The sequence below is a fragment of the Biomphalaria glabrata genome, chromosome 7 (genome assembly GCF_947242115.1).
Source record: "Biomphalaria glabrata chromosome 7, xgBioGlab47.1, whole genome shotgun sequence".
Classification (NCBI taxonomy): Eukaryota; Metazoa; Mollusca; class Gastropoda; family Planorbidae; genus Biomphalaria; species Biomphalaria glabrata.
The window spans coordinates 45,123,933-45,148,912 of record NC_074717.1 but is presented as its reverse complement, the minus strand read 5'-3'; the positions used below and the strand labels follow the sequence as shown (position 1 = coordinate 45,148,912).

Below are 24,980 nucleotides of genomic sequence, written 5' to 3'. Positions count from 1 at the left end.
ATGCTCAGAGCGCTTTGGTCCAATCTCATTTTTGGACCAGTTGGGGGGGGGGGGGGGTATATAGGAGTTAGTTTTCCGTGCTGCCTTTAGGCGCTCAGTAAACGCAACTCTGCCCGAGTCGGGTGTCGAACCTCGAGCCCCCCTAGAAGGTTCAAGCGCACTTAGCCTCTCGACCACGCTTAAATGGTTACCACAAACCATCAGAAAATAATTCAATGTCCATGATTCCGACTATTGGGGAACAGTGTTGATTGATTCAGTCTGAACGAGGCAATACGCGAATCATCGCAATTTTTGTATTTCATTTTCTGTTTCCCCCCGAAATGGCCACACACTATATATAGCGTTTAAATATACACGCTCAATTAAAGATTTTCATACGTGGCGGAAAAAAACTATAAATAGCTTGCTTTTTGGTGTATCCGATGTACAAAACAAAGGAAGTGTTGATAAACTATGTTTTTTTACGGCATAAGAAAATCTCTTTGCACTTTTTAGCACTGCGGAATCCAATCTTCTAAGCTCTTTCATTTATAGCACAAAATAATTTCAATGTCAAGGAAGCATTAGACTTTCACTTACTGAAAACAACAAACAGGCAACTAAAAGTGGTTCTAAGGAAGATAGTTGGTCGTTGTGCTGGTCACATATGGCACCCTCGTTAACCGTGGGCTACAGAAACAGATGGCCTTTACATCATCTGCCTTATAAATCGCAATGTCTGTAAAGGGTACTTTACTTCTTTTTTTTTTTTCAATAGGAAATAGAATTTAGCTGTCTGAATACAATTTTTTTTTTCAAATCGATTTTTGTTCGCCTTTTTTTTTTTTAAACCCAACTTTTAATGATTAATTGAATTCCTCAGTAACAATGTGTTTTTATTTTGTCTTCTTTTAATCTTATTGCCGATTCTAATACATGGCAGAAAACCTATAATTAACAAACTTTTTTGTGCATCCGATGTGCAATGTATTTCACTGTATGAACGTTTTAAAAGTTTAAAACAGACGTTATATTGTAATATTTCATAGCAGTGTTGGGGAGGGTTTATAAACGAATGTATGTAAGTACTAAAATAAGTAGCCCAAATACTGTTTTTTGCGGCCCCGAAAGGGGAATAGACGCTATTAGTTTTGTGTGGTCTGTCTGTCCGTCCGTCCGTCCCGTAAACTATACAAAAGATATGGAAAATCCGACATCTTGATATTTTAGACCTTTCAAAAATCTGATGTAACGGCTACTTTTTTTCTGTTCTGAAAGCAAAAAAATTAATTTTTAAAATCAACTATGCCAGCAGTTTTTTTTCACAAAAATACACCATTTTTACAACTATTCACTATTAATATTATAGTAACAAATACGGGAGGCTATTTAGTAAGGGAGATTACTATTTACCATATTTTTACAAATTTATGCAAACGGTTTTAAATTTTTTTTAAAAAAAAAAAAGTTTACAATTGTAGGGCCTATTGCTAAGTTAAATAAGTTCTATTGTACCAACTAGGCTACTACATTTACAAAAAAAAAAAATTTTACTTTTCTTGAAAGAGAAAAAATCTATTTAGTAGCTATGCATATAGTGGAAGATAATTAAAAACAATAATTAAGTAGTTTTTCTTATTATCGCGTGAACTGCTAAGACTTTACACTATAATGGAACACTTAACTAAGGGAATTTTTTTTTTTTACGGACATTTTTTTTTTTTTTTTTTTTTTTTTTTTTTTCCCATTGAGACTTTGAATAACAGATTGACCCTTTACAAAACAGATCAATTAGCTAATCATTATATGACATCAGTTAGACCAGGTTCACATCTAACTTCACCTTCTCTTTCACTGCTGGACGTTGGGGCACCACACAAGATCTGTCAACCTTCCTTCTCCATTCTTCTCTGTCATTAGCCATTGATAGAATTTTATTCTGATATTATTTCTGAAAATATTGAAACCTGCCTTTTAACCCGCCTGGGTAGACCACTTCGGGGGCCACTTTGAGTTTGTGTTTCCACACAAACTTTCCTAAATATATGCTTATACTTATGTTGTTGTTTTTTTTCGGAAATTCTCTGATTGCGGTAGCCTAAATTAAGTTTCTAAAATAATAATAAATCGCGTTAAATTTTTTTAAATTACATTTCTAGATCTAGATAGATATCGATCCATTTCTAAATATTAGATGTAGCTCTTATAGATCTATTTAAATTTAGAATCGGCAATTTAGAATTCGTAGCCCTATCATTCTTACTTTTTTTTTTTTCTCGAAAACAATTTTGAAGTTGTCACCCTAGATTCGCCAATAGCCATTGAAGGTCATAGGTTAAAGATTAAAGTTCGCATTTGTATGTTTTCACACTATGAGTGGCTAGATGCTACCTCTGGAATCTGTTAGGTTTCTATTAAGCCTACTTATTACAGGCATTAACATTACGTTTACAGCCTATATCATAAATCTGTCCAGGAGTACAGCTAGATCTATAAAATAGGCGATAGAAAGTAGATCTACTATGATCAAGATTCTAGATGATCTAGTTATAATTATAATAGATAAATCATAAATTATAGAAATAGTATTATAATTATTAGTAATTAATTGTTATTGGGCCATTAGCTGGCATTGACTTTGACCCATTGGCATTGGGCAGTATTGGCATTGGGGGATTGGGTATTAAATCAAAGTATTGAAGTAAAACTTGTATACAATTTAACAATAATGACATACTCAGAAAGACACAAAGATAGAGGCACATTTGTTATTCCATAGCCAGAACAAATTTGTACAAGTAGGCCTGCTCTGTTTTTCCCTATGCCTATAGTATAGCTATATTAGAAAATGGAATGGGTTGCCTGAATCAGAGGGAAAACCAACGACTTAGCAGAGTTTAAGTCATTGATTAACAAGCATGACTAGATTGACACATGAAATTTGAAAGACGTAGTTATCTTCTTTTTTTGAAGTAACGTCTGTAATATATAAGACAAGAAACAGACTATGTGGACATGATAATGCAAATTTCCATAATTATCATTCATAATAATATTGAAAACCTGAGAATTAACATTATGCACTACGAGTATTTAATTAAGCTAATATATTGTTATACTATACTATACTATAATAACTAACTGAGCAAAAATTTTTCTTTTTAAAATTAGTTATATTGAATTTGAGCATACATACTTTTGACATATATAGTGTCATACTAGTCATAGCATGGATATATACATAGGCCTAGGTCTAATAAGATAGATCTAGATTTGAGGATCGACTATCATCTATTGTACTATCGAGAGAGCCTTTATTTTGTTATCTTATAAATTATGGATTATGGATAAATTATGGATGTTATTTGAAAAGAAAAGACATTTACATCCTACGCGTTTTATATTATGTCAGCTTTTATTCTGACTTGATTTATTGCGAAACACTAAGTTTTCTTTGCTGATAAATTAAAATTGAGTAACAAATTCGTCACATTTTTTTTTTCAATCAGTAAACACGCAATTATGTTCCTATCATTTATTCTTTTTTGTATTTTAACCAGTCATTGTGAGTACAAGTTTAACAAGTCATATCTCTGTGAGTACAAGTTTAAAGGAGTAAATAATGAGTACAGCTCATCTTCACACTGCAATCAAACAAGTGAATGGATTCTCTTTGTATTTCTCTCATGACATTGCAATTATTGTCATTGACAGAGGAGAAAATAGACTCAACTTGGAATTTTTAACTACATTTAATAGCTTGTTGGATGATGTAGAAAGGTACTTATTCAGAATATCTTATACTTGCCTTTATTTTTGACATAGTCTGTAATTTTTATATGAGTTTGTATATGCCTTTTAAAAAAAGATTCTATGTACAGAGTTTTTCTCTGGCTTTGTTTGGGAAATAATTAATTGTAATTGCTTACATAAAAAGTTTGTATGTGTATTCTTTTTAAAAACATGTTATTTTCATGTTTTACAGGTATGAGTCTTGTAAAGGACTTATTACAACAGGAGTTGGCAAGTTTTATGGTAATGGTCTAGACTTAGAATGGTTGGCAAACATTACCCCAGAAGATGGTTTAGAGTTCCGATCAACTTTGAACAGGTGTATTAAACGTCTACTTTCCTTTCCACTTCCAACTCTAGCTGCAATAAATGGTTTGTTGATTCAAATTTTATATATTGGAATGGCTCATGGAATCAAAGTTGGCAAAACATGCCATAAGAAATGTCACTTCCTTAAACTTGGTGAGAACAAATGTAAACTTCAGTTGTTGAATGAAATAGACACCATTGATGTGATACAATGATGTCTCATGAAACAAAAGTCAAATTTGTTTGCAAGGATATTTAGTTGTGTTCAATGAACCTATATCCTGAATGTCTGAACATATTTGGAGGGCATAAAAAACATTACATATTTGCATAAACTTCTAAACATTTCATACAAAAAATGCTATATTAAATGAAGAAATCTGCAAATATTATCAGACTATTTAAAGATTTGTTTACCAATTTCAAAGCCAAACAGCTTGGACAAACAGCCATTGAAAAATTTAAAAAATGCCCACAATGTTATGTCAATGGAAAAAGAGAAAGACGAAGGTGATGACTGGCATGTACTAATTTTTTTAGTGTACTAAAAGAACAAGACTGGGAGGATAGGAAGTTGTGAAAGTCAACGTTAGTCGCCCAACACTTCCAATGTTGACATGCTCACCACCTTGTTTCTGAAAAGAAAAGGTAAAAGCAAGTTACAACATGTCAATAAAACAAAACATTTTTTTAGGTTCTTATAAAGAAATTAGTTTGGCACATAAACAACTTGTACAAATAGGAAACAACCTGTACAAATATTCTATAAACAACTTGTACAAATATTTTATAGACAAATTGTACAAATATTCTATAAACAACTTGTACAAATATTCTTTAAACAACTTGTACAAATATTCTTTAAACAACTTGTACAAATATTCTATAAACAACTTATACAGATATTCTTTATTATATTACAACAATATAACAAAATACCAAAAAGAAAAAGCTAAATTCTTTTCTACATTATTTATAAGTAGGAATCAGTTTTGCCAACTTGTTTCCATTATTCTTGGGCCATCCACGCATTGTTAAATAAATTTATGTATTTATAAGAAACTTATTTTATGTATGTATAGATGTAATTTTAAATCTATCTGTACACCATCCATTTACAGTAAGTTTACAATTATTAAACTATATTTTATATGGATGATGTTACTTGCTTAGTAATACCATTATAAAACATTCCTCAGAGTATAAATCCAACTTACGTAAACAGCTTTTTCCTTGCTTATTGTAATTTATTTTATTATGTATTGTTAATTTTGTACTTGGTGATATGATTCCCTGCTATATGATAACTGTAAACCTACTTTTGGGCCACCCTCTATATATGTATCCTATCCATCCATCCATCTAGTATAATGCATTGTTTGATCATTTTAAAAAATAAAATAAAATAAAGATTCTTCCTTCGCAGCATTATAAGTTTTCACTTATTTTGCATTATACAAGCTATACATATCATATATCAGCTATATCAGTTTGGAAATCTTGTTTCAATGATGCCCATATCATAGGGATTAAGTCCCCTAGCCTATAAATAATAAATATATATCTATAAATATTTTAATGCACTTGTAAACATATAATAAAAACATATATAATTAATTCCATTAATTCAATATAAAAATCACACATAGCATTTTTTAGTTGTTGTATTTTTTATGACATTCAAATATTTTATTAGACTTTGTACATGCCAATGGCCCATAACCTACATTGATGCATTTCTTCCCCCTGAAATGTTTTACTTGATTTATAAAACATATTTTTTTAGGTCATGCCTTTGCTGGGGGAGCTGTATTTGCCTTTGCCCATGATCTTCGTACAATGAAAACAGAAAGAGGTTGGCTGAGTTTTAATGAAGTGTTCATAAATTTACATTTCACTCCATTTCTTCTAGCTATGTTAAGGTAGTCATTTTTTTTTTTACTTTTTTTTTTTTATACAAAGTTTATATCAACTCACTGTCTGTCTGGTAAAAAGTGTGTACACATTATTTCTCCAACACCCATTCTCGGATCAAGTTGAAACTTCGCACAATTATTCATTGATATAGACAAGACATGAAGCAATAAAAAAATTTAACCAAATAGACAATTAATTACTGCTAATTAATTATTTTGTTTAATAGCTCAATGGAAACTAATACTTCAGTATTTACAAATATGGCTAAATGTGTTGGGTATAGTCCCCTTCAATAATTGTTAATGCTATTTCTCCTTCAGGCATACTCTGATCAAGTTGAGACTTTAAACAAGTATTTATTGTACCAAACAAAACATGAATCAATAAACAAAATACTCAATTAGTCAATTAAATATTGGTTATTAATTATTTTGTTTGATATCAAATAAGGGAAATAACTTGTAGATTTTTGGTAGATATAGTTTTAAATAAGTTGAATGTTTTCCTTTTTAAATTTGAACAGGGAAAAACTAGGAACTGGACGGAATGTATCCCAGGCATTAGTTCTTGGTCATCGTTACACAGCAGAGGATGCCTTCAATGCTGGCATGGTCATGGCAATGACCTCATCTAACCTATTAATCACTGAATCAATCCGTGTATTAAAGAGCTTTTCTGGTAAAAATGGATTCCCTCGAGACAGTCTTTCTAAAATGAAAGAAAATGTTTACAGTGAGATATTACAAATGTCAGATGATGCAGACATTAAACATCTCTCTTCAAAACTTTAACAGACTTTCACTTCTTAATTATAGGCTAAAAGCTAATTGTTTGTTTTTAAACTAATGCAGTTTATTTAACCTATAGTGGTTTAGCCAATAAAAAAATGTTAAATTATTATAGATGAAAACATAATTTTTAACAATGTTTTTAGAATTCTCAAAGTTTTAATGGCATTATCAATTAGATTGTATATGTAATAGGTTGTGATATTTATAGAACATGTTTTCCCCTCCAGAAGAAACACCCTGGTATTTTATTCCTTATATAGGGGCCTCTATGTATATATATTCACACACTAACAAAACTAATATGAGCTCATAAAAATCTGGTAAAGCTATGATCACTTATTCGTGGTCGAGAGGCTAAGTGCGCTTGAACTTGGCTTGTCTTGGCTACCTAGAAGGGGGCTCGAGGTTCGACACCCGACTCTGGCAAAGTTGCGTTTACTGAGCGCCTAAAGGCAGCACGGAAAACCAACTCCTAGATACTCCCTCCCCCCACTGGTCCACAAATGAGATTGGACCAAAAGCGCTCTGAGCATGCTATAAGCATGAAAGTAGCGCTATATAAAAGCTATAATAATATTCTTATCCTCAATCTAATCAATTTTTCACTGCAAAGTTTAAAACTACTTTTTGTACCCCTGTACACAGAAATTGAGATTTTACTTCAAACATGGCAGAGGCACCTTAAGATCACCCAAACTTTAACAAACAAAAAATGGTATATGCAAATATTACAGTGTTGTAAAGAGAGGAAAGAAATTAAGTGTGATTAAAAATTGTTGTAATCATTTTCTCTTTCCTAACCTCCCTTGCATTTGTAGACCATAAGGTTGTTTTTTTTACTACATCTAGAATAATTGTATCTACATGAAACTGTTGAACCATGCATATAAGCTTACTTATTTAGTAATCTATATTTAACTGATTAAAATCTAGCATAGGTGATATATATAACATTATATAATAAGATAATTATTATTATATGATGTTCAATAGATTTCTTTGTGACATTCAAAGCTTACTATCCATACACATTTTTAAGGCCTATAACTTTTTGAAAGTTCAAGAGCCCTTATCTATTATATTTCTATTTTTATTATTTATTTATTTATTATTTCTATTATGTTATTTATTATTATACATTGTCAGATATCTTTTGACATTTTTTAGTTCTGCTTAATATATTTAAGGTTGAAAAGTTATGTCACCAAATGTTTTCACTAGACTAGAATATAACTGATGATCTTTCCTAAACAAAAATAAACTTTTCATTTTTAAGTCAGTTACACAGACATAAAGTTCATTTAAGGAAAAATAAAAGTCACATTTGTAAATAGTTGAATTCCTTGTGCCATACAAGTTAATGATGAGTTTATCTACTGAAATTTGTTGATATGAGCATCCAAATGATTTCAACAATTCATAAATTCTTCTGCGTTCTCATTATAATGTTGGAGAGTTTCATATGTCTGAAATGAACTGTGCCGGACCTCTGATTTTTCTTTTTAAGCTTGTCCAGACAAGAATAATGTAATCTTTCTCACTGTAATAAATTGAACTAATCCCATATTGATCAAAAAAAATCTATGATGTGCATAGTCCAGATTTGTTGTTGTTTTATTTTGCAATTACCAAAAAGTATGTAAATTAAATGATGTTAATTTTGTGTTTCATGATTTTCCTTGTTATTCTTAGAATTTCCTTAATATTCATTTGTGTCCATTCTTTGGCTTTTACATGTTTATGTCAGTGATTAAAATGTATAAATTCAAGCTCATTAATTCTTCTTTTTTTATTGGTACAGAAGAAAACATATAGTTCTGTTGAGTTGACAATGTCTTTGTAATGCATTATTTATTTAGTCATTTCTTTAAAAAAAATATTAATGTTAATTTGAATATAAAAATGCTGACACATTGTGATGATTAAACAAAGGGCTTAAAGATTAAGAGAAATAAATAAAGAAAAGAAGTTGATGGTTAACAGATGCAAAATAAAATAGTGACTTCAACTTTAAAAAAAGCAGTCTTTTGTTATGAGACAATTAGGAATTAGTTATTTGTTTCGGGAATAGGGGGGGGAATTTTACTTAGCGACGATGACGTGAAGTTTCTTAAAAAGACAGAACACTCTAGGAGACGCTATGAACAAGACGCTTTTTTTTTTATCACACTAGGAATAAGTAGCATTAGATAGACGGTAGTAATAGATGACATTCGACAGTTCCCTTCTTGAGTATTAAAGTGTTTGTTGATCAACACTAGCGTCGTCTCCCTTTATCAATTGTTGGCCTTTCGTCGGTGTTCATGTTCCAGCATTGAGTTCGGTGTTACCTCCATTTGAGTTGGTTTATATTTCAAGTACTCATCACCGCGAAAGCGCTTTAACACTTTGACTATAGGCCCTATATGTGTTTCCCAAACTGTGTTCTGCGAAACTCCAGTGTTCCATGAGGCCTGAATTAGTGTTCCACCAACTACTGGTACAATTAACTAGAAGACCACCACGTGAATAAATCTCTCATAAAAAAAATAAGCAAAGTGTTCTGCTAAATACTCAGAATGTGCAAAGTGTTCTGGTAAAGAAAAAGTTTGTGAATCACTGGACTCTACCGTACTCTCAACACTTTAAGATATCTTGAAAGTCATAGTACTTAAATTTAGCAATAAGAAATATATGATAAGAAATCATGCAATATGCGATTTGTTGCACACCTGAAATTTATCAATGTTACTCTGCATATCAGAGCTTTTTTTTTTTTTTTTTTTTTTTGTGAAAAGGATATTCATAATACTCAATCAGGAAAAAAAAAACTGGCCAGAAATTACAGACTAAAAAATGTTATCATCAAAAACGTATGGCATTATTGTTTTTTTTTAATTTTTTTTTTTATTTTTTTAATTTTGTTACTTGTTCCAGATGTTACTTGAGATTCTGAACATTATAACTTCCTAGTCCTAGCAAGATGATGGGGGATGACAGCGGGTAGAGTTCGAACCAATGACCTTCAATGACAGTTATATAAGCGCACACCGCATGACCATGCAGCCATCCAGATTGTATTGGAAATAAGATTAATCAATCAATTTTTACTTTTCATAACCGTGAACAAACTGGCTTATACAGTGCACGTCTATTTTATTTTGCTGCTTCGTATATATACCGTTTTATTTTATTTCTATTAAAAATGGGTAAGTGTCTGCTAAGATGTTTGCTAGTATATTTTTCAAAAAGGAGGATCTCATTTTCCTTTCAATGATCTTGTTGATAAAAAAAAATATTCAAAATTGATGTAAAAATATTAACTCTTTATAAGAAGTAATCAAACGACAACTAAGCATGATAGCCACACTGTGATATAGAGCTATCTGTGGTAGAATCTAGTTGATGTATTTTCAGAGCTCTTAATTTTAACTCTTTTCTTAAAGATAAGATTATTAACACCTTGATATGGTCAGGCCAGCTTCAGGACTAAAGGACCCAGTGGCGTAACTAGGGTGGGGGAGGAGGGGGGAGAATTTAAAATCATCTCGGGCTCCCAAAATGAGTGTTTTTTTTTACATTAAATATGCAAAATGCAGGGCCTCCCAAACGATGGGAAATTCCTAGCTACGCCCCTGATCAAGGAACCACAAAGTAGTGTTGTCACATAAATTACTTTTAAAAAATATAACGAAAGCACCTAGCTTAAAAGTCTACTTTAGAATCTCTCTTATAAAATTGACCAATATGATAGTTTGATCATCTCTTAACCAGGCCAATCAATGGAAAATGAGGAAGAATGGTCAGTATGATGCCACTTATTAGTTGATGATGTCAAAACAAAAAAAAAACAACAACACTGTATGCCAACCATGATTTTAGAAAGCGAGCTGATTAGGGTTCGGATATGTGTTAACCCTAAATATAGAATTGTTTGTGGGGATTATTATGGATAAGAAAGTGGGCGGGCTCTGGAGGAGGTGTAATCACTTGGCGATGCGGGACCAAAATAGCTATAGGCCTACTAGTTTGAACGCTTTTTTAGAGAGCAGGATGGCGTACCGTGAGTGGATGTTAATTTTGTACCTGGTCGCTGCTAGGTGATGGCGCCAGTAGGGGTCAGTGGTTCGAGTCCTGGTCTAAGCTTGTATATGTTTTGTCCTATTTTCTTCCCCTTCTTCTATTAATAGCCTTGGTACCTTTTAGTGCTACTATTCTATGGTACATGTCATGTTTAAAGGCAGAGAAGTTAGGAGCCTTAATGACGTGGCAATGTTTTCGCTGTGGATTGACACTACCCAAGATATCCGATGCAAAGATCAATGCTCTTTTGTGATTCGTGGTACGTTATAGTCAATGATAAGGTATCCGAAGGAGTGCTGGCTGACACACTACACCATAGGCCTACAATATTATTATTATTATACCTTTTATATAGCGCTACTTTCATGCTTATAGCAAGCTCAGAGCGCTTTTGGTCCAATCTCATTTGTGAACCGCGAGAAAAGGTGCGTTGGACGATGCAGCAAACATGTAAGGAAATTGTTCTGGATTTTTAGCATAATTATCAAAATCGCCTCCTTAAAACTGTAGCTTATGTGCTACCCACATATCCTGAACATCCTGGTAACAGAAACAACAAGCGTTACAATTTCTTGTGATTATTGAATGGCAGTGCTGTTTCCTGAGATATTCTTACGCACTTAGCCTAATGGGTGTTGCGGAAAGTTGACGATAGATCCTTATCACTAACGACTAAATACAATAGAAGAAACACGGTGGTGGTTATATGCGGATCTAAAAAGTCTTAGGGTCGCTCTCACGCAAAGAGTTGTCTTTCTAAAGGTCAGTTATCTTCTAGTGCTTGGAAAAATCGAAAAGAAACATCGGCTTGAATGTGGACACAGAAACAAAAACAATGTCATTCAAAGATGCTTTGCTGAGCTATGAAACCATCTTGACAGCATTTGTTTTCCTCATTAAAGTTGGCATTTTATTATAAATATTGTAAATAGAAATAGAATAGATTACTTAGGCCAAAACCCAGGCATATTTGATCAAACTTTACATTTTTTTAGAAGTAGGCCTACAATTAGATGCACATCATTGTCATCATACGGCTAGCCATTTATGGCCCGGACCCCTGCTTATGACTTCAATGCATGCGTTGGTTCTGACACCTCGTGGAACAGTTGTATTGGACATTTTGGTGTTGGTAAATTAAATGAAAATGGAAAAGGTTACTTGAGTACTGTTCCCTACACTTCCTCTGCATCACCAATATAATACATTCTTTAAGAGCAAACCGCAGCACAAGTGACGGCATCATGGCAACTAACTCGTTCCAAACATTGTCACCTATTAGACCTAATCATCGGCCCAATTTTAGCGCAGACTGTGACACTGATCACTCCGTTGTATGTAATATGCTGCGAGATTAATTTACTGCCGGAAAAAAAAAGATGCAAACCCCTGGAATACCCCATCATACCAACCAAGGAGCATTCCACTTCAATGTGAGAAAGATGAGCTCCTCAGATTCAGTTGGCAGAATCTTTCAGCCAGGACTACACAAATACTTCCCAGTATCGTGGGCAAGTTTTTCGCTCGCATGATGTTACCGCGGCTGTAGAGACTTGCAGAACATGTTTACCCAGAATCCCAAATGTGGCCTTCGCTCCCAGAGATCCACAACTGACATAGTTTTCTCCTTACAACAGTTACAGGTAATGTGCAGAGATTAAAGAATGTCTTAACTGTACATCAATCTCACCAAAAATTTCGACCGTGTCAGCAGAGATGGTCTCTTATAAAATCCTGCACAAAGTAGAGTGCGCCAAAACGATTAAGTAGAATGAAGTCCTTCCATGACAACATACTGGGCACAGTGGCAGTTTAATCGTGCTTGCTCAGAAAGCCTCAACATACATATTAGAATAAAGCAAAGATGTGTCTTTGCATCAATGCTCTTTGATATAATCTTTTCGATGCTCTCATTCCGTGCGTTTGGCAAGTCAAAGGATGGTATTTCACTCCACTCTCTATTTGATAGTGCATTCGATAGTAGTTCCGCAAGGTGGTCATTGCCGGAAGTGAAAATGGATATAAGCACTCCGAACTCCACTACCTATAAAAGGCTTCCTAATGGCATACGTCTTAAATAACCTCTTACAACCAGTCCAACTCCTGGCCTTCACGTGTGACTCTAATATTGAACTCGGCGGAACTGTTTTCACTGACAGAAGGGGCAAAGGCGAGTAACTGGCGTCTTAACCAGTAAGCTTCTGGAAGGGTTCGTTAGTATTGAATGGCTAGAGGTTGGAAAACTGAATTCAAAACTCTTGCAACTATTCCCAGTTATAAGATAGGCTTCAGGAGTCAACCTCGAGGGAAAAACTTGCACCACACAAAGCTACGCCCTGGCACTTGCAGTTGGATGTGAGGGAGACTTCTTTCCGACCGTAGCTTAATACCCAGGCCCCAGGCATTATTCCATCTCATTTCTATGATATGGTCCATAGTTGCTTCGTGATTGAAGGAGAACATAACAGGCCGGCCTTGTAGTTGAATTTGGTGGCTTCGAATAAAATTTATATATATATATATATATATAATTTAAAAACACCAAAAATAAATAAATAGCCTAAATAAAAATAAATATATAAAATTACGCAATTTATTAAAAACATGTCCATCTATATCTAAATAGACAAATAACTGAAATTCATACATCGCAATTTTTGTAGTAGAGTTAGACTAGTAAACATAGAGTCATAGTGTTCTATGTTTGAGATCTGATCCAAGTTTCGCAATATTTTCTCAAAATGTTTTTAAGTACTGTGCGAAGTTTGCCTATTCCTATAAGGCCGGCCGGGTCTAGATGTAATAGTCAACTATTCAACAATGCTAGATAGTTTCAGGTACAAAAATAGGCTGCTCTTAAATTGGAATTATGTAGATCTAATTTATTTTTTTAAAAAAAGGGCACTTTAAAAGAAAAAAATGTCTGTATTGACGTTATTGTAATTTATTGTAAAAGTAAAAGGCTAAAAGGGCAGAAAAGTACACCAACTGCTACCTTGACCTTCTTTTTACACCTTTTCTTAATTTCTTGGAAGAAGAATAACTAAACATGGCTTCCAACAACATTGTTGTTTTACAACATGACGATATATTTAAAACATTACAAAACCACATTCAGCTTGTATCTGCCCAAATAAACGGTATTAATTATTTTTTTTACAAAACCATTGATTAAAATGTTTATTGAGTAGATCTAAATCTAGAGTTGGGTGGAAACAGGGGCGTCCTAAAAAGACCAAAGAAGTGAAGTCCACTGAGTCTGAGTCAGACCACTGGACTGTGACTGGTGACTGAATTAAAGCGAATTGACTGAACTTCTGAAGACAGTGAAGTGCCAGTGGCAAACCCAATTTCAATTTGAATTTATGAATTTAATTAATTCTTTTCAATTAGAATTTTAGATAGATTCTAAAATTTATCAATTTGAAAGAAAGACAACTACAAGTAGTGAAGTGGATTAGAATCTAATCATTAGATCTACTATAATAGTATAGTCTCTACTACTAGTAGTACTAGTACTACTTACTACTACTACTACTACTAAGTAAGACGTCTAGACTTTAGACACTTTGACTTTAGTTTTCAAGTCCAAGTGACAAAGTTACAAAGTAAAGTTCACCTAGCCACCCTGCCCTAGCCGCTAGCCCTAGCACTTTTAACTTTCTAAATTTAGTGATTTTACTCAAGTCTGAGTCAAGGCTATAAAGGTGTTTACTCCAATCAAATGTGAATGTTATATATCTCACTACTCTATTTTGTCTTTTTTACTCTAGTTTCTAAACTTAATGTTTTCTTGAGTTGAGGGTACCAAACAGAGGATGCATATTCTTTTATTGTCCTAACCAAGGTTAAATAACATTTTTTGATTTGTAGAAATGTCTTTTAATAAACCCTATCTATAGATAGATTATAGATGCTTTGTTTGATTTTTTAATAGTTTAAGTTAAATCAATAAATATGGGGATTCCATAATAGTTTTTGATTTTCATTTAGGTATACCTAGGTATTTTAGTCTATGATATTCATGGTTTAATTCTAATGGCATTCTATACCCAGTACTATAGATACTAGTTTAAGTCTATGTAAAATGTGACTCAACAGTGTACCAAGTCCACAGAGTGCCTTAGACTTAGAACACAATACACTGCATATCTAGTAGACATGATCGTTGACTATGATAGCCAAGTGAAACTTAACATGCTCATAGATCTAAATAAATCTAGATCTAACTTGTACTAGTCTAGCCGTCAACTAGATTTTTAGATGTAGATCTAGACTCAATCTAGAAACTGGACTTAACTGTAAAAATTACCATAATTAGTATAGTATATTAAAAATGTCAAAATACCATCATTTTGTAATCAAATCTACAATTATTAATGAGAATTAGATAAAAGATTTCCACTCACATCAAATATAAGATAAGTAGATTTTAAGATCTACCATTTTTAAAGTAAGAAAAAAATTACTTCTTCTTCTTCGTTCTCATTGTTATGTTGGAGTGTTCAGATGACTAGACCAATACATGAGATGAACTGCGCAGTGGTTTCCAAATCAGGGAGCTCTCCATATAGTTTTCTTTCTATTGGGGTGATTTGGGGCCAATGTCTTATACAGGCCTCTGGTAAAGAGCAGTTTTAGAGGACCTGGTCGGCATTCTCTGGTGATACTCCACATGGGCAGATTTCACTGGTTCCAATTTTGAGTTTCCGGTACATGTGTTTAAGATCTACCATTTTTAAAGTAAGAAAAAAATTACTGATATTGAAAAAATCTGTGGCCAACAATATCAGCTGAGCTGAGCACACTTATACTAGAGAGAGAGAGATGTATCAATTAATAGCAAGATTATACTGGTTCGAGCCTCGGTAGGCGCAGTCCCTTATTTTCATAGCATTTAATTCACTACTTTCTCTCTTAAAAACTTGGTCCCAGGTGCTGCTATTCATTTATGTTTAATATATGTATGTATCACATTTGTTTCAGCACCTAGCTTCATCTCTATATCTAAGATTATATGTAATACCTATTTCATTGGAGAAAATGATACCATTTCTGGCTATCACACTGGCTGATATGAAACTGCCAACCACTATCATTCCTTTATGATTCTTTTAATCATTAAATTAGACTACATTCTATAGTAAATTATTATTGATATCAAGATTAGACTCTTATGATAACTAAAATTTAAGACTCTATAGACAACTGTTGATCTTCTATTTAAGACTAATGCATTGGGTCACTTATTAGTCTGCTGAGCCTCTCAGTCTCTATTAACACTAGTTAAGAAATTCTAAATCAGATTATTATTATATGATTCGGTTTAATGTCTGAATCGATGTTAGCACAAATTATAATAGAGATGACTATGAAGCTCAGTCTTTGCAGTGTTGAGCCACTAACTCTATTTACTGTCATTAATTTTCTTTACTGTCATATTTTTTTTTACATTGTCAGTGATTGCTGATGCCCCTGTCCTTTCATAAAAGTGCTAATCAGATACTTCCTCATAATACAATTCGGACAGTTTTAGTTCAAATGTAAGGTTATGTAAGGTTGTATTACCCCCCTAACCTTTCCCAAACAGAAGAATGCCCATGCTGGTACTGGCTTGCACCATATTTTATTTTGTTTACACTTATGTTAAGGAAATCCTATGTCAAATACTTAGCAAGGTTGTGACAGAGCATCGCATGAGGTTTGTGGGACATGTTCTATGACAAAATGAACTACACATACCAAGAGTTGCAATGACATGGAGGCCTATATGAGGAAAGCGCAAACAGGGACGTCCTCGTATAGCTTGGCATCACACCTTCATGGAGGACCTTAGAACAGTGGACACCAGGTGGGAGGAGGCTTCAGACATTGCCAGTGACAGATCTTTTTGGAGACAACTTGCCACCCAATGCACCGAATGGCGCGGGAGGACCTAAGTCTAAGTAAGGGGGATATTGGCTATGTGGTAAAGCCCATGGCTTCCTAGCCTTAGCGCCTTAGGGTTCAAATCTAGATGAAGACTGGAATTTTGAATTTCAGGATTTTTAGGAAGCTCCTAAGGCCACCCAACTCCAATGAGTACTTGGTGTTAGTTGGGGAAAGTCTGGTCATTGTGATGGCCACATGACACGCTCATAAACTGTCAGCCATAGAAACAAATGACCTTTACATAATTGATGTAAACAAACGAGCATACACACAGTCATAAAGTTTAGATGGTGTATTTGGAAATAGAAGGCAAGTGAAGCTTTCAAGTTTTATGTTGGTTTTCTTAAATTATTTCAGAAGGTACTTGCACACGAGAAGATTCTGTTGATTTTAATAAAGACACTTACTGGAATAATGTTGGTATGTACTGTTTAGTGTTTATTGAGTTATATGTTTTGCTGTTTTTTTAAAACAACATATCAATGGCGTAACACTTCTTTAGAAATAATAAAAAAATATGGTGAAGTTTGTATTCTCTGCAAAGTAGAAGGTCACGTTGACAGTTCTAATAAATTCAAATTTTTATTGTAAATTTCTTGTATTTTGTCTCTCATAACAGCTGCCGTTTTTAAAGTTTTATCAATGGAAACAACAAAAATATCTCTGGCTTTTTCTAAAAAACCTTTTCCATCTAACAAGGTCAGTCCATTTTTTTTTTCATCTTGTATACATTTTTGTTTTAATGTAAAATCCAAACACAAAAAAAGTGGAATACAAGTAGAAAAGAAATCGTTTCATTTGTCCATCTTTCCTGCTCTTAAAATGTGTATAAACTTTTGTCTTGTATTTCCTTAAAATGTGTATGTGTGTATGAACTTTTGCCTTGTAATTCCTTAAAATGTGTATAAACTTTTGTCTTGTATTTCCTTAAAATGTGTATGTGTGTATGAACTTTTGCCTTGTAATTCCTTAAAATGTGTATAAACTTTTGCCTTGTAATTCCTTAAAATGTGTATAAACTTTTGCCTTGTAATTCCTTAAAATGTGTATAAACTTTTGTCTTGTATTTCCTTAAAATGTGTATGTGTGTATGAACTTTTGCCTTGTAATTCCTTAAAATGTGTATAAACTTTTGCCTTGTAATTCCTTAAAATGTGTATAAATTTTTGTCTTGTATTTCCTTAAAATGTGTATAAACTTTTGTCTTGTATTTCCTTAAAATGTGTATAAATTTTTGTCTTGTATTTCCTATCCTAGAACACAGAGGCTTTGGTTCACGAGCTAGAAAAAACTATGCTAGCGTTGGTGTCAATCTACTATACATTGCCTCTGACTCAAGGTAGATCATACAAGTCTCTTGTTACATTAGCCCTGGCTTTGTAGTTTAACTACATAACAGGTGGATTAAAGAATTCATATACATATTGTATTTAAAACTTTTCATGCATTGAAACTTATTTTATTTTTACATAAGTTGCCTAAGTTTAAATATTTACTACCTAACATAGTATTTTAGTTAAGAGTATAATGTTATTGATTTCTTAGGTATATTTTCCAACTACAATGCTATTTAAAATATCAAACTTCGGCTAACTGAAAGAGTCCATATTTCTGAATGTCTTCTTTCAGGTGTGACTCTGCGTTGTCATTTCAAACAAGCTGTACTTCATGTTCTAGATCATTTAGAAAAATTTGTTGCCACTTTGTCTGACTGCTTTCATTCCAAAGAGTAAGAAACTTAACTCATTGGGCATTTTTCAAGATTAATTTTAAGACAGTAATCTGCTCTTTGTTTTTTTTAAGATCCAGTTTCTTTAAGCAATAAAATACAGTAACATAGAAGAGAAGGTGATATAGAGAAATAGGGGGTGGTAGAAAGGAGCCTACTTAGGGGTGCCTTATGGTTTTGATTTGTACAAATTTTAATAATAATTTTGATTTGTCAATTATTATTATATTTTTTTGTACAACTTACCTACATATCATCAATGATCTGTACACTTTTGTGTATATCTGCAGGGGAGATGAAAGAATCCAGTGGACAGGGGGTGTCTGGGAAGCAGCCAGTTTAGAACTTATCAGAGGTAAGTTTGAAAAATGTATTCTTAACTCATTTATATTACTTAACTCCATGTTTTCTCTAAACTCATTTATAACAATCAAATTCCTTTGTTGTCTGAACTCATGTTTGACCTGAATTCATTACAAGTTTTATTTATTTGGTGTTTGTCTGCTAAATCTTCAGATAATAAAGAGTGTGTTGCCAATAAGTTGCGAGAGAGATACGAACTTGTTGATGATGCCCTGGAAGAGTTAGAAGAGGTGAAGACAGATTTCATTATTGTAATACTAATATATGTTTAATAAGTATCAACAAATAGAACTTATCAAAGACATATCGTTTGTTGAACTTGCATTATACATTTATTTCATTTTAAGTACCGGTATTAAAAATGGTTTCTGTTGTTTTTGTTCAATCTAGTTGACATTTGTCAAGTCAATAGTTTTAGTCCTGTATCTAGGTTACAGCTAGGACTGCATAACCACGTGGAATTCTGCACTCCTACAAAATCTTTGGACTTGAAGACAAGCCTTATATATATATATTATTATATATTTTAAGAGTGGGAGAACAAACTCACAAGTAAACTCTGCACTCTATCCAGAAGAAATGAAGAAATTAATTGTAGATAAAATAAATGAGAAATGGACGAGCTCCCATCCAAATCACAAGAAAGATGATGCTTACTATAAGCTATCCCGACAAGACCAACGTCTAATCTTTCGACTCAGGACTGGACACAACAGAATGCGACAACACATGTTCCGGAAGCTCAAAATTGGAACCAGTGAAATCTGCCCATGTGGAGTATCACCAGAAAATGCCGACCACGTCCTCCAAAACTGCTCTCTCTACCAAGAGGCCCGTATAAGACATTGGCCCCAAATCACCCCAATAGAAAGAAAACTATATGGAGAGCTCCCTGATTTGGAAACCACTGCGCAGTTCATCTCATGTATTGGTTTAGTCATATGAACACTCCAACATAACATGAACGATGAAGAAGAAGAAGAATATATATATATATAATTGTTTGAAGACATTGAAATACTTCTCTTTATGACTTTAGGCTTGTAGTGATGAAGGAGTGGAGGTTGATACTGAAACAGACTTGACACCAGCAGAACCTTGGTCAGAACAAGACAAGAGGGTGGTCAATAGTTGCCCAGGAATTGTAAGTTGTAATACTAAGTTTTATAGAAAAACACATGTGTCTAAAAAAAAACAACTTACATACCCTATTATTAATATTCAGAAAGACACAAAAGATAAACATGTTTTTTGTTTCAAAATTGAGGGCAAAATCTTTCTAGGCATCTTTTGAACAAGGAATGTGTCTCAGGCAAGAAAACCAGTGGCTTAGTAAATTTTCAGTCTCTAAAAAGACTAAATTAACACAAGAATAAGTGTAGAATGTTAAAATATTTTTTTAAGGATCTCTTTTAATTCGTCAGATGAGAACAGAGTATAGAACATCTCTATTAAGTACGGATAGATTTGTGTACTTTATTTATTTTCTAAGTGTCTTCTACTATTTTATTGCTTTTATTACTTTATGTGGTCATACAATCAAAACTTTTTTGTCAAATTTTATGGGACCCTGACTTAGCTTAGTTTTTATTTTAAATTTCATTATGCTAAATAACATTCCATTTTGCTTTTATAAACATCAATTTGTTTCACCTATAAAGGGCATGTATTCCCCTTTAAATTCTGTACCAAATAAAACATTTTCTGATCACAAACAAAGTTCTTGAAGTTTAATCACAACAGGTTAGTAAAATACATTGAGTATTAAAAGATGGGGAATAATTACAGAGAGAAAGAATCAAAAGTTTTATAATGTGAAGTGTGTATAGTCACAAGAAATTTCAATACACAAGCAAGGCCAGTGTGTGTAAAAAAAATAAAATAAAAATAAATAAAAAATTGGCAGGTATTAATTATAGTAAACTCAATTCAGTTACTTTTAGTCCCTAGCTTGCTGACAGAAACAAAGCTAGTACTTGTATGAGAAATAGAAAAAAAAGATAAACTAGTTTATAGATCCTTCAGTGATAGTTTCATTTCATAGAACACTTTTTCATGTGACTGTGGAGCCCTATTCTCAAGAGACATTTCCATCCACAAATAACACAGGTTAAGGTCTCAATGGCTTTGGTGGTTGTCTATACAATTTATTTATTATAACACATATATAATAGGGTCGATAATTTTAATAAATGAATCAAAACATATTGAAAATATCTATTTTCTAAAAAAAAAATGTTTACTAATTGCTTATATCTTGTTTTTTTTTTAAAAAGGGGAAATTTAGTAAAAAAAAAAAAATTGAAATAAGTGAATCAAATTTATATCAGAAACCCATTCAAGATCATTATTACAGAGCTTAATAGGAATTTGTAAAAAAAAAAATAAAAATCCATAAATAAAAACTAAATGTATAGTTTATCAAGCCAGTATTGTGTTGGTGGTGCATACCTTACATTTTTTCATGCACCAATTCTTTTTGTGTGCACAATCTGAGAATGCACCTTAGTTACTATATTGTCTCATATTTGATTGGTCTTTTCCCTGCTATGGTAGATGTCTATTCTTGGTTTCATTGGCGACTTCTTGTGTGACAGTTGGTGTACCTCCTGCTTAAGGGGAACATGTGAATTCTTGACTACAACTACACAGTTGTTTCACTGCTATAGTTTTGTCTTTTGTGTCTCAGGAGCTAGTGATGGGGTGGAAGTTTTGGGCTTGTGCTAAAGCTAGCTGTGGGCAAGCTTTTATCTGTGTTGTTTCTGTATCATTTTGGTAACTGTATTGAACCAGTATTGAGGCTGCCATGCGGCACTGTCATGTTGGGTTGAATTTTTGTTATCTTTTACTTATTCCTTTCTTATCTTTTGATTTTTTTTTAATGTCAGGGGCCCAGGCAAACAAGTTAAGGCTTAAAAACGAGCCCGACAATTATGGTATGCTCCTGTTAACATCTTTTTTTTTTAAATCTCTCTCTCAGGTGAAGACAATGAAAAATGTGCTGAAGAAAGCTCAAGAATGTGTTGACAAGCGTGGGAACGTCGAGACTCAGGGTGACATCAATACATTAGATGAGTTGGCAGCATTGACTTGTGATGTTAGCAGTCTGGTGGATGATTTTGTTTCAGCTATTTATGTCCCTTTGAATTATGCAACATTTGTTAGTAATGTAAGCAAGTTCTTTATTTAATACAACCTCTAAGTTTATGAAAATCCATTGTCATTTTTATTTACTGTAATGTAAAAATATTAATTTGCAACCACAAACCATGTTTAACAATCATAAACTATTACTTGGCTCCAGAGTTTATATTAACTCCATCTATCTTTCTGGCAGGATTCTTTTACATTTTTAATTTCTTTTTAATAAAAAAAGGAAATTAATCTTACTGTTTTGAGAGAAAACGCAGTAATTAAGCAGTTCTTTTTCTATTTTAGCTTCTTTTTTTCTTTTTTGAAGTATTTTTTTTTTTATAAAAATTTCATCTTTAACTGTTTGCAGGGCACAGTTTTGTCTGACAGTACCAGAAGCATACTGAAATTTTTAAGGTAGATTTTTAGAGAATGTTTTTAAATAGTTTTTTTAGTTGACTTTTTTTTTTTACTGGCTACATTACATTTTTAAGTTATTCTGGTAACTAATTAGTTTTCTTTATAATTCCTCTTCATCTAACAGGGACAGCAACTTGACCACAAATGAAGATGAAAAATGGTTGGACATTTTAAGTCGTGCCTGTGATCACAATTTAGATAAATTAAAATCAAATAGTTCGCCTGCCACAGATCAGAATGTTGATTGAAATATTTTTGCAGTAAATGTAGCCATGGACTGAGAATGTAAATAAAGTATTCTACCAAACTTTGTTGCAGTGAAGTAGTTTCTTTGTTTTTAAGTCAAGGAAATATTAGTAAGGAATAAAAAACAAACTTATAAACCTGAATCAGTACCATCACTGACAAGACACTGATAAAATGGGTGTTAACAGTGCTTTTTTTTTCTTCTTTCTGGTTAGAAGCCACCTGCAGAAAGTTATTAAGAAATAAACAAGTCCACTATTAAGCCTATGATTTTTTTTTTTCTTAAAAGCCAGTATCAGATTACAAGTAGTCTTACATTTTTTCAAAGCTGACATAGTGAACTGAAGCTTTTCGACTCTATAAAGTTTGCAGCTACTCGGTAGGGGAGAAGTCAATACAAATGCAACTCTTTATCTTAGGGAAGGCTGCCAACCCACAGATTGAGAAACACTACAGCAATACAGTCATAAACTCACTATCACAGCATTTAAAAATGTGTTTTTTTTTTTTTTCCAGAACTGCATTTATTGCACTGTGAAAAATCAAGAAATAAATTAACATTGAACTTTGCAAAATGTCAAGCAACATGTGAGACTGCAAATGTACACAACTGAAAATCAAATGAATCACTCATAGGCTACAATGGTTTCAAGTATAGTAGGTGGATTATAATGTGATGCTTCTTTGCAAATCTGATTGGACAAAGTTGAATTTCTCAAATTTTAGAAAGAGTACCATGAAAAGTGAACACAACAAAAGTATTCAACAATCATGTTAAACTAAATCAACACTAGTACAGTGGTCAATAAGGTCTTACACATGTATGACATGTTTTATTTCACACAAACGTTATCAACAAACTGACCAAATTAAGTTTACATTGAAAACATATATTGATCATATTGGTTTTAAAATATAAGTTTTTTCCATTTTTATTTTATTTAAGACAAAAAAAAAAGTGTTAAAAAAATACTTAACCAGATTGATATGAGCATGACTTCTGTTAACCAAAAATATTTCACAAGAACTCCAAACTAGGATGATCATGGCCTAATTATCTGAAGGAAGATTGTCCACAATAATAATTTTTTTTACAGATTATGTGTTAAGTTTTTAACATAAACTTAAAATGCAGGGGTGGGGGGTGACAAACTAAAGACCAAAATGGGAAAGCCTTGACTATGTATCTTCAAAAATAAACAGGCCTCTAGGAAAGTCAAAAGAAGGTGGTTACTTTCACAACTAAATGATTTAACAGTTGAAAAGGTAAATGTAACAAAACCTACAGACAGACAGAAATAAAAAAAACACCTCATGTTGAGATAAACCAGTTCAAAACAAATTTTGATGCCAGGCACAGACTTGTCACCTAGAAAAGAATGCTGTTAGACTTCACTCTTCTTCAAATCTAGACAGGATCAAACATAAAATCAAAGAATAAATTTTCAACACTGCAGTGCTTTTTGTAAAATCTACAACAAATCTTCTTACAGACAAGTGTACACTGAATAACCGCCATAAGGACACCAGTTAAAAGAGTTTCATGTCTGCACTCAGTGAAAATGGTTCAAAATGTAAATTATTTTACACCATTCAGCACTAATAGATGTCTAATCAGATAAAATTCTAAGCTAGTGTGACTTAATCCAATGAATTGGAATATTCTATAGAACAGATTTGATTCTTGGACGTGTTCCTCATTATAGTTAATAACTATCCTCTTTAAGAATATGTACTAGCTTTAGTCAAAAGTGGAAGTAGAAAAAAAAAATTTTTTTTGGACAGATTACCCCCCCCCCCTTCCCAACCGCCATAAGTTATTAATGTCTTCAAGGACTCGTATCAGCCGTCCAAGCACTGACTAGAAGTAGTTCTAGCACAAATGAGTTGACAACTTGAATTCATTCACCACTTAATGATTTCTTTTGACATCACAGTCACACAACGATGGATCCTGGGGGAATAAAAGTTATGTACGGAAATGAAAAAGAAGACATTTTTCAACAGCAGGAACACATGAAAGACCATTTCAATTCAACATCTTGAAGCCAAGGTTAACCAGCAATTTGAAAGAAGAATGGCTCAACCAATAAGCCTTGGGCAGAACAGGCCAAGCAATGCAGAGAAATAAAACATGCCCAATAAAATAGAACACCTTAAGTCCCTGTAGAGAAAGAACAAAATGTGTCCGATGTAAAACAAGGAACAGAAACGTTCACAATTTCTGCAGTGCAGACACTTGTCCTCCTCATGGAATGTCCCAAATGATCTCTCCTATGACAGATCCTATTACCTCAGTAGCCAAG

The 24,980-nt window shown here is 33.0% G+C and overlaps 2 protein-coding genes across 4 annotated transcripts; both read left to right on the top strand.

Moving 5' to 3' along the window:
- Nucleotides 1–2,272: 2,272 nt before the first annotated feature.
- Nucleotides 2,273–8,560, top strand: LOC106062748 (uncharacterized). Of its 3 annotated transcripts, none has more exons than XM_013221055.2 (5): nt 2,273–2,384; nt 3,543–3,762; nt 3,968–4,146; nt 5,870–6,005; nt 6,524–8,560. In XM_013221055.2, exons 2-5 carry the CDS (start codon nt 3,605–3,607, stop codon nt 6,789–6,791), a joined length of 741 nt encoding a protein of 246 aa, XP_013076509.2. In that variant the 5' UTR covers nt 2,273–2,384; nt 3,543–3,604; the 3' UTR covers nt 6,792–8,560. The 3 variants fall into 3 exon arrangements, with proteins under 3 accessions (XP_013076509.2, XP_013076508.2, XP_055892658.1); XM_013221054.2 differs by having other exon boundaries at nt 2,309–2,389; XM_056036683.1 differs by having other exon boundaries at nt 2,368–2,493.
- A 5,302-nt stretch (nt 8,561–13,862) lies between these two features.
- On the top strand, nt 13,863–22,739 carry LOC106062754 (cyclin-D1-binding protein 1 homolog). The gene is made up of 11 exons (XM_056035594.1): nt 13,863–13,993; nt 17,142–17,204; nt 17,404–17,483; nt 18,042–18,123; nt 18,414–18,513; nt 18,804–18,868; nt 19,030–19,106; nt 19,916–20,020; nt 21,857–22,045; nt 22,379–22,425; nt 22,553–22,739. The coding sequence occupies exons 1-11, from the start codon at nt 13,903–13,905 to the stop codon at nt 22,674–22,676; spliced, it is 1,023 nt and encodes a 340-aa protein (XP_055891569.1). The 5' UTR covers nt 13,863–13,902; the 3' UTR covers nt 22,677–22,739.
- Nucleotides 22,740–24,980: the final 2,241 nt, after the last annotated feature.

Coding starts and splice junctions, on each gene's coding strand:
- LOC106062754 (XM_056035594.1), top strand. CDS start 13,903: ATGGCTTCCAACAACATTGTTGTTTTACAACATGACGATATATTTAAA. Junction 17,205..17,403: donor CACTTACTGGAATAATGTTG/GTATGTACTGTT, acceptor CTCTCATAACAG/CTGCCGTTTTTAAAGTTTTA. Junction 22,426..22,552: donor AGCATACTGAAATTTTTAAG/GTAGATTTTTAG, acceptor TTCATCTAACAG/GGACAGCAACTTGACCACAA.
- LOC106062748 (XM_013221055.2), top strand. CDS start 3,605: ATGAGTACAGCTCATCTTCACACTGCAATCAAACAAGTGAATGGATTC. Junction 4,147..5,869: donor AACTCTAGCTGCAATAAATG/GTTTGTTGATTC, acceptor ATATTTTTTTAG/GTCATGCCTTTGCTGGGGGA. Junction 6,006..6,523: donor TTTCTTCTAGCTATGTTAAG/GTAGTCATTTTT, acceptor AAATTTGAACAG/GGAAAAACTAGGAACTGGAC.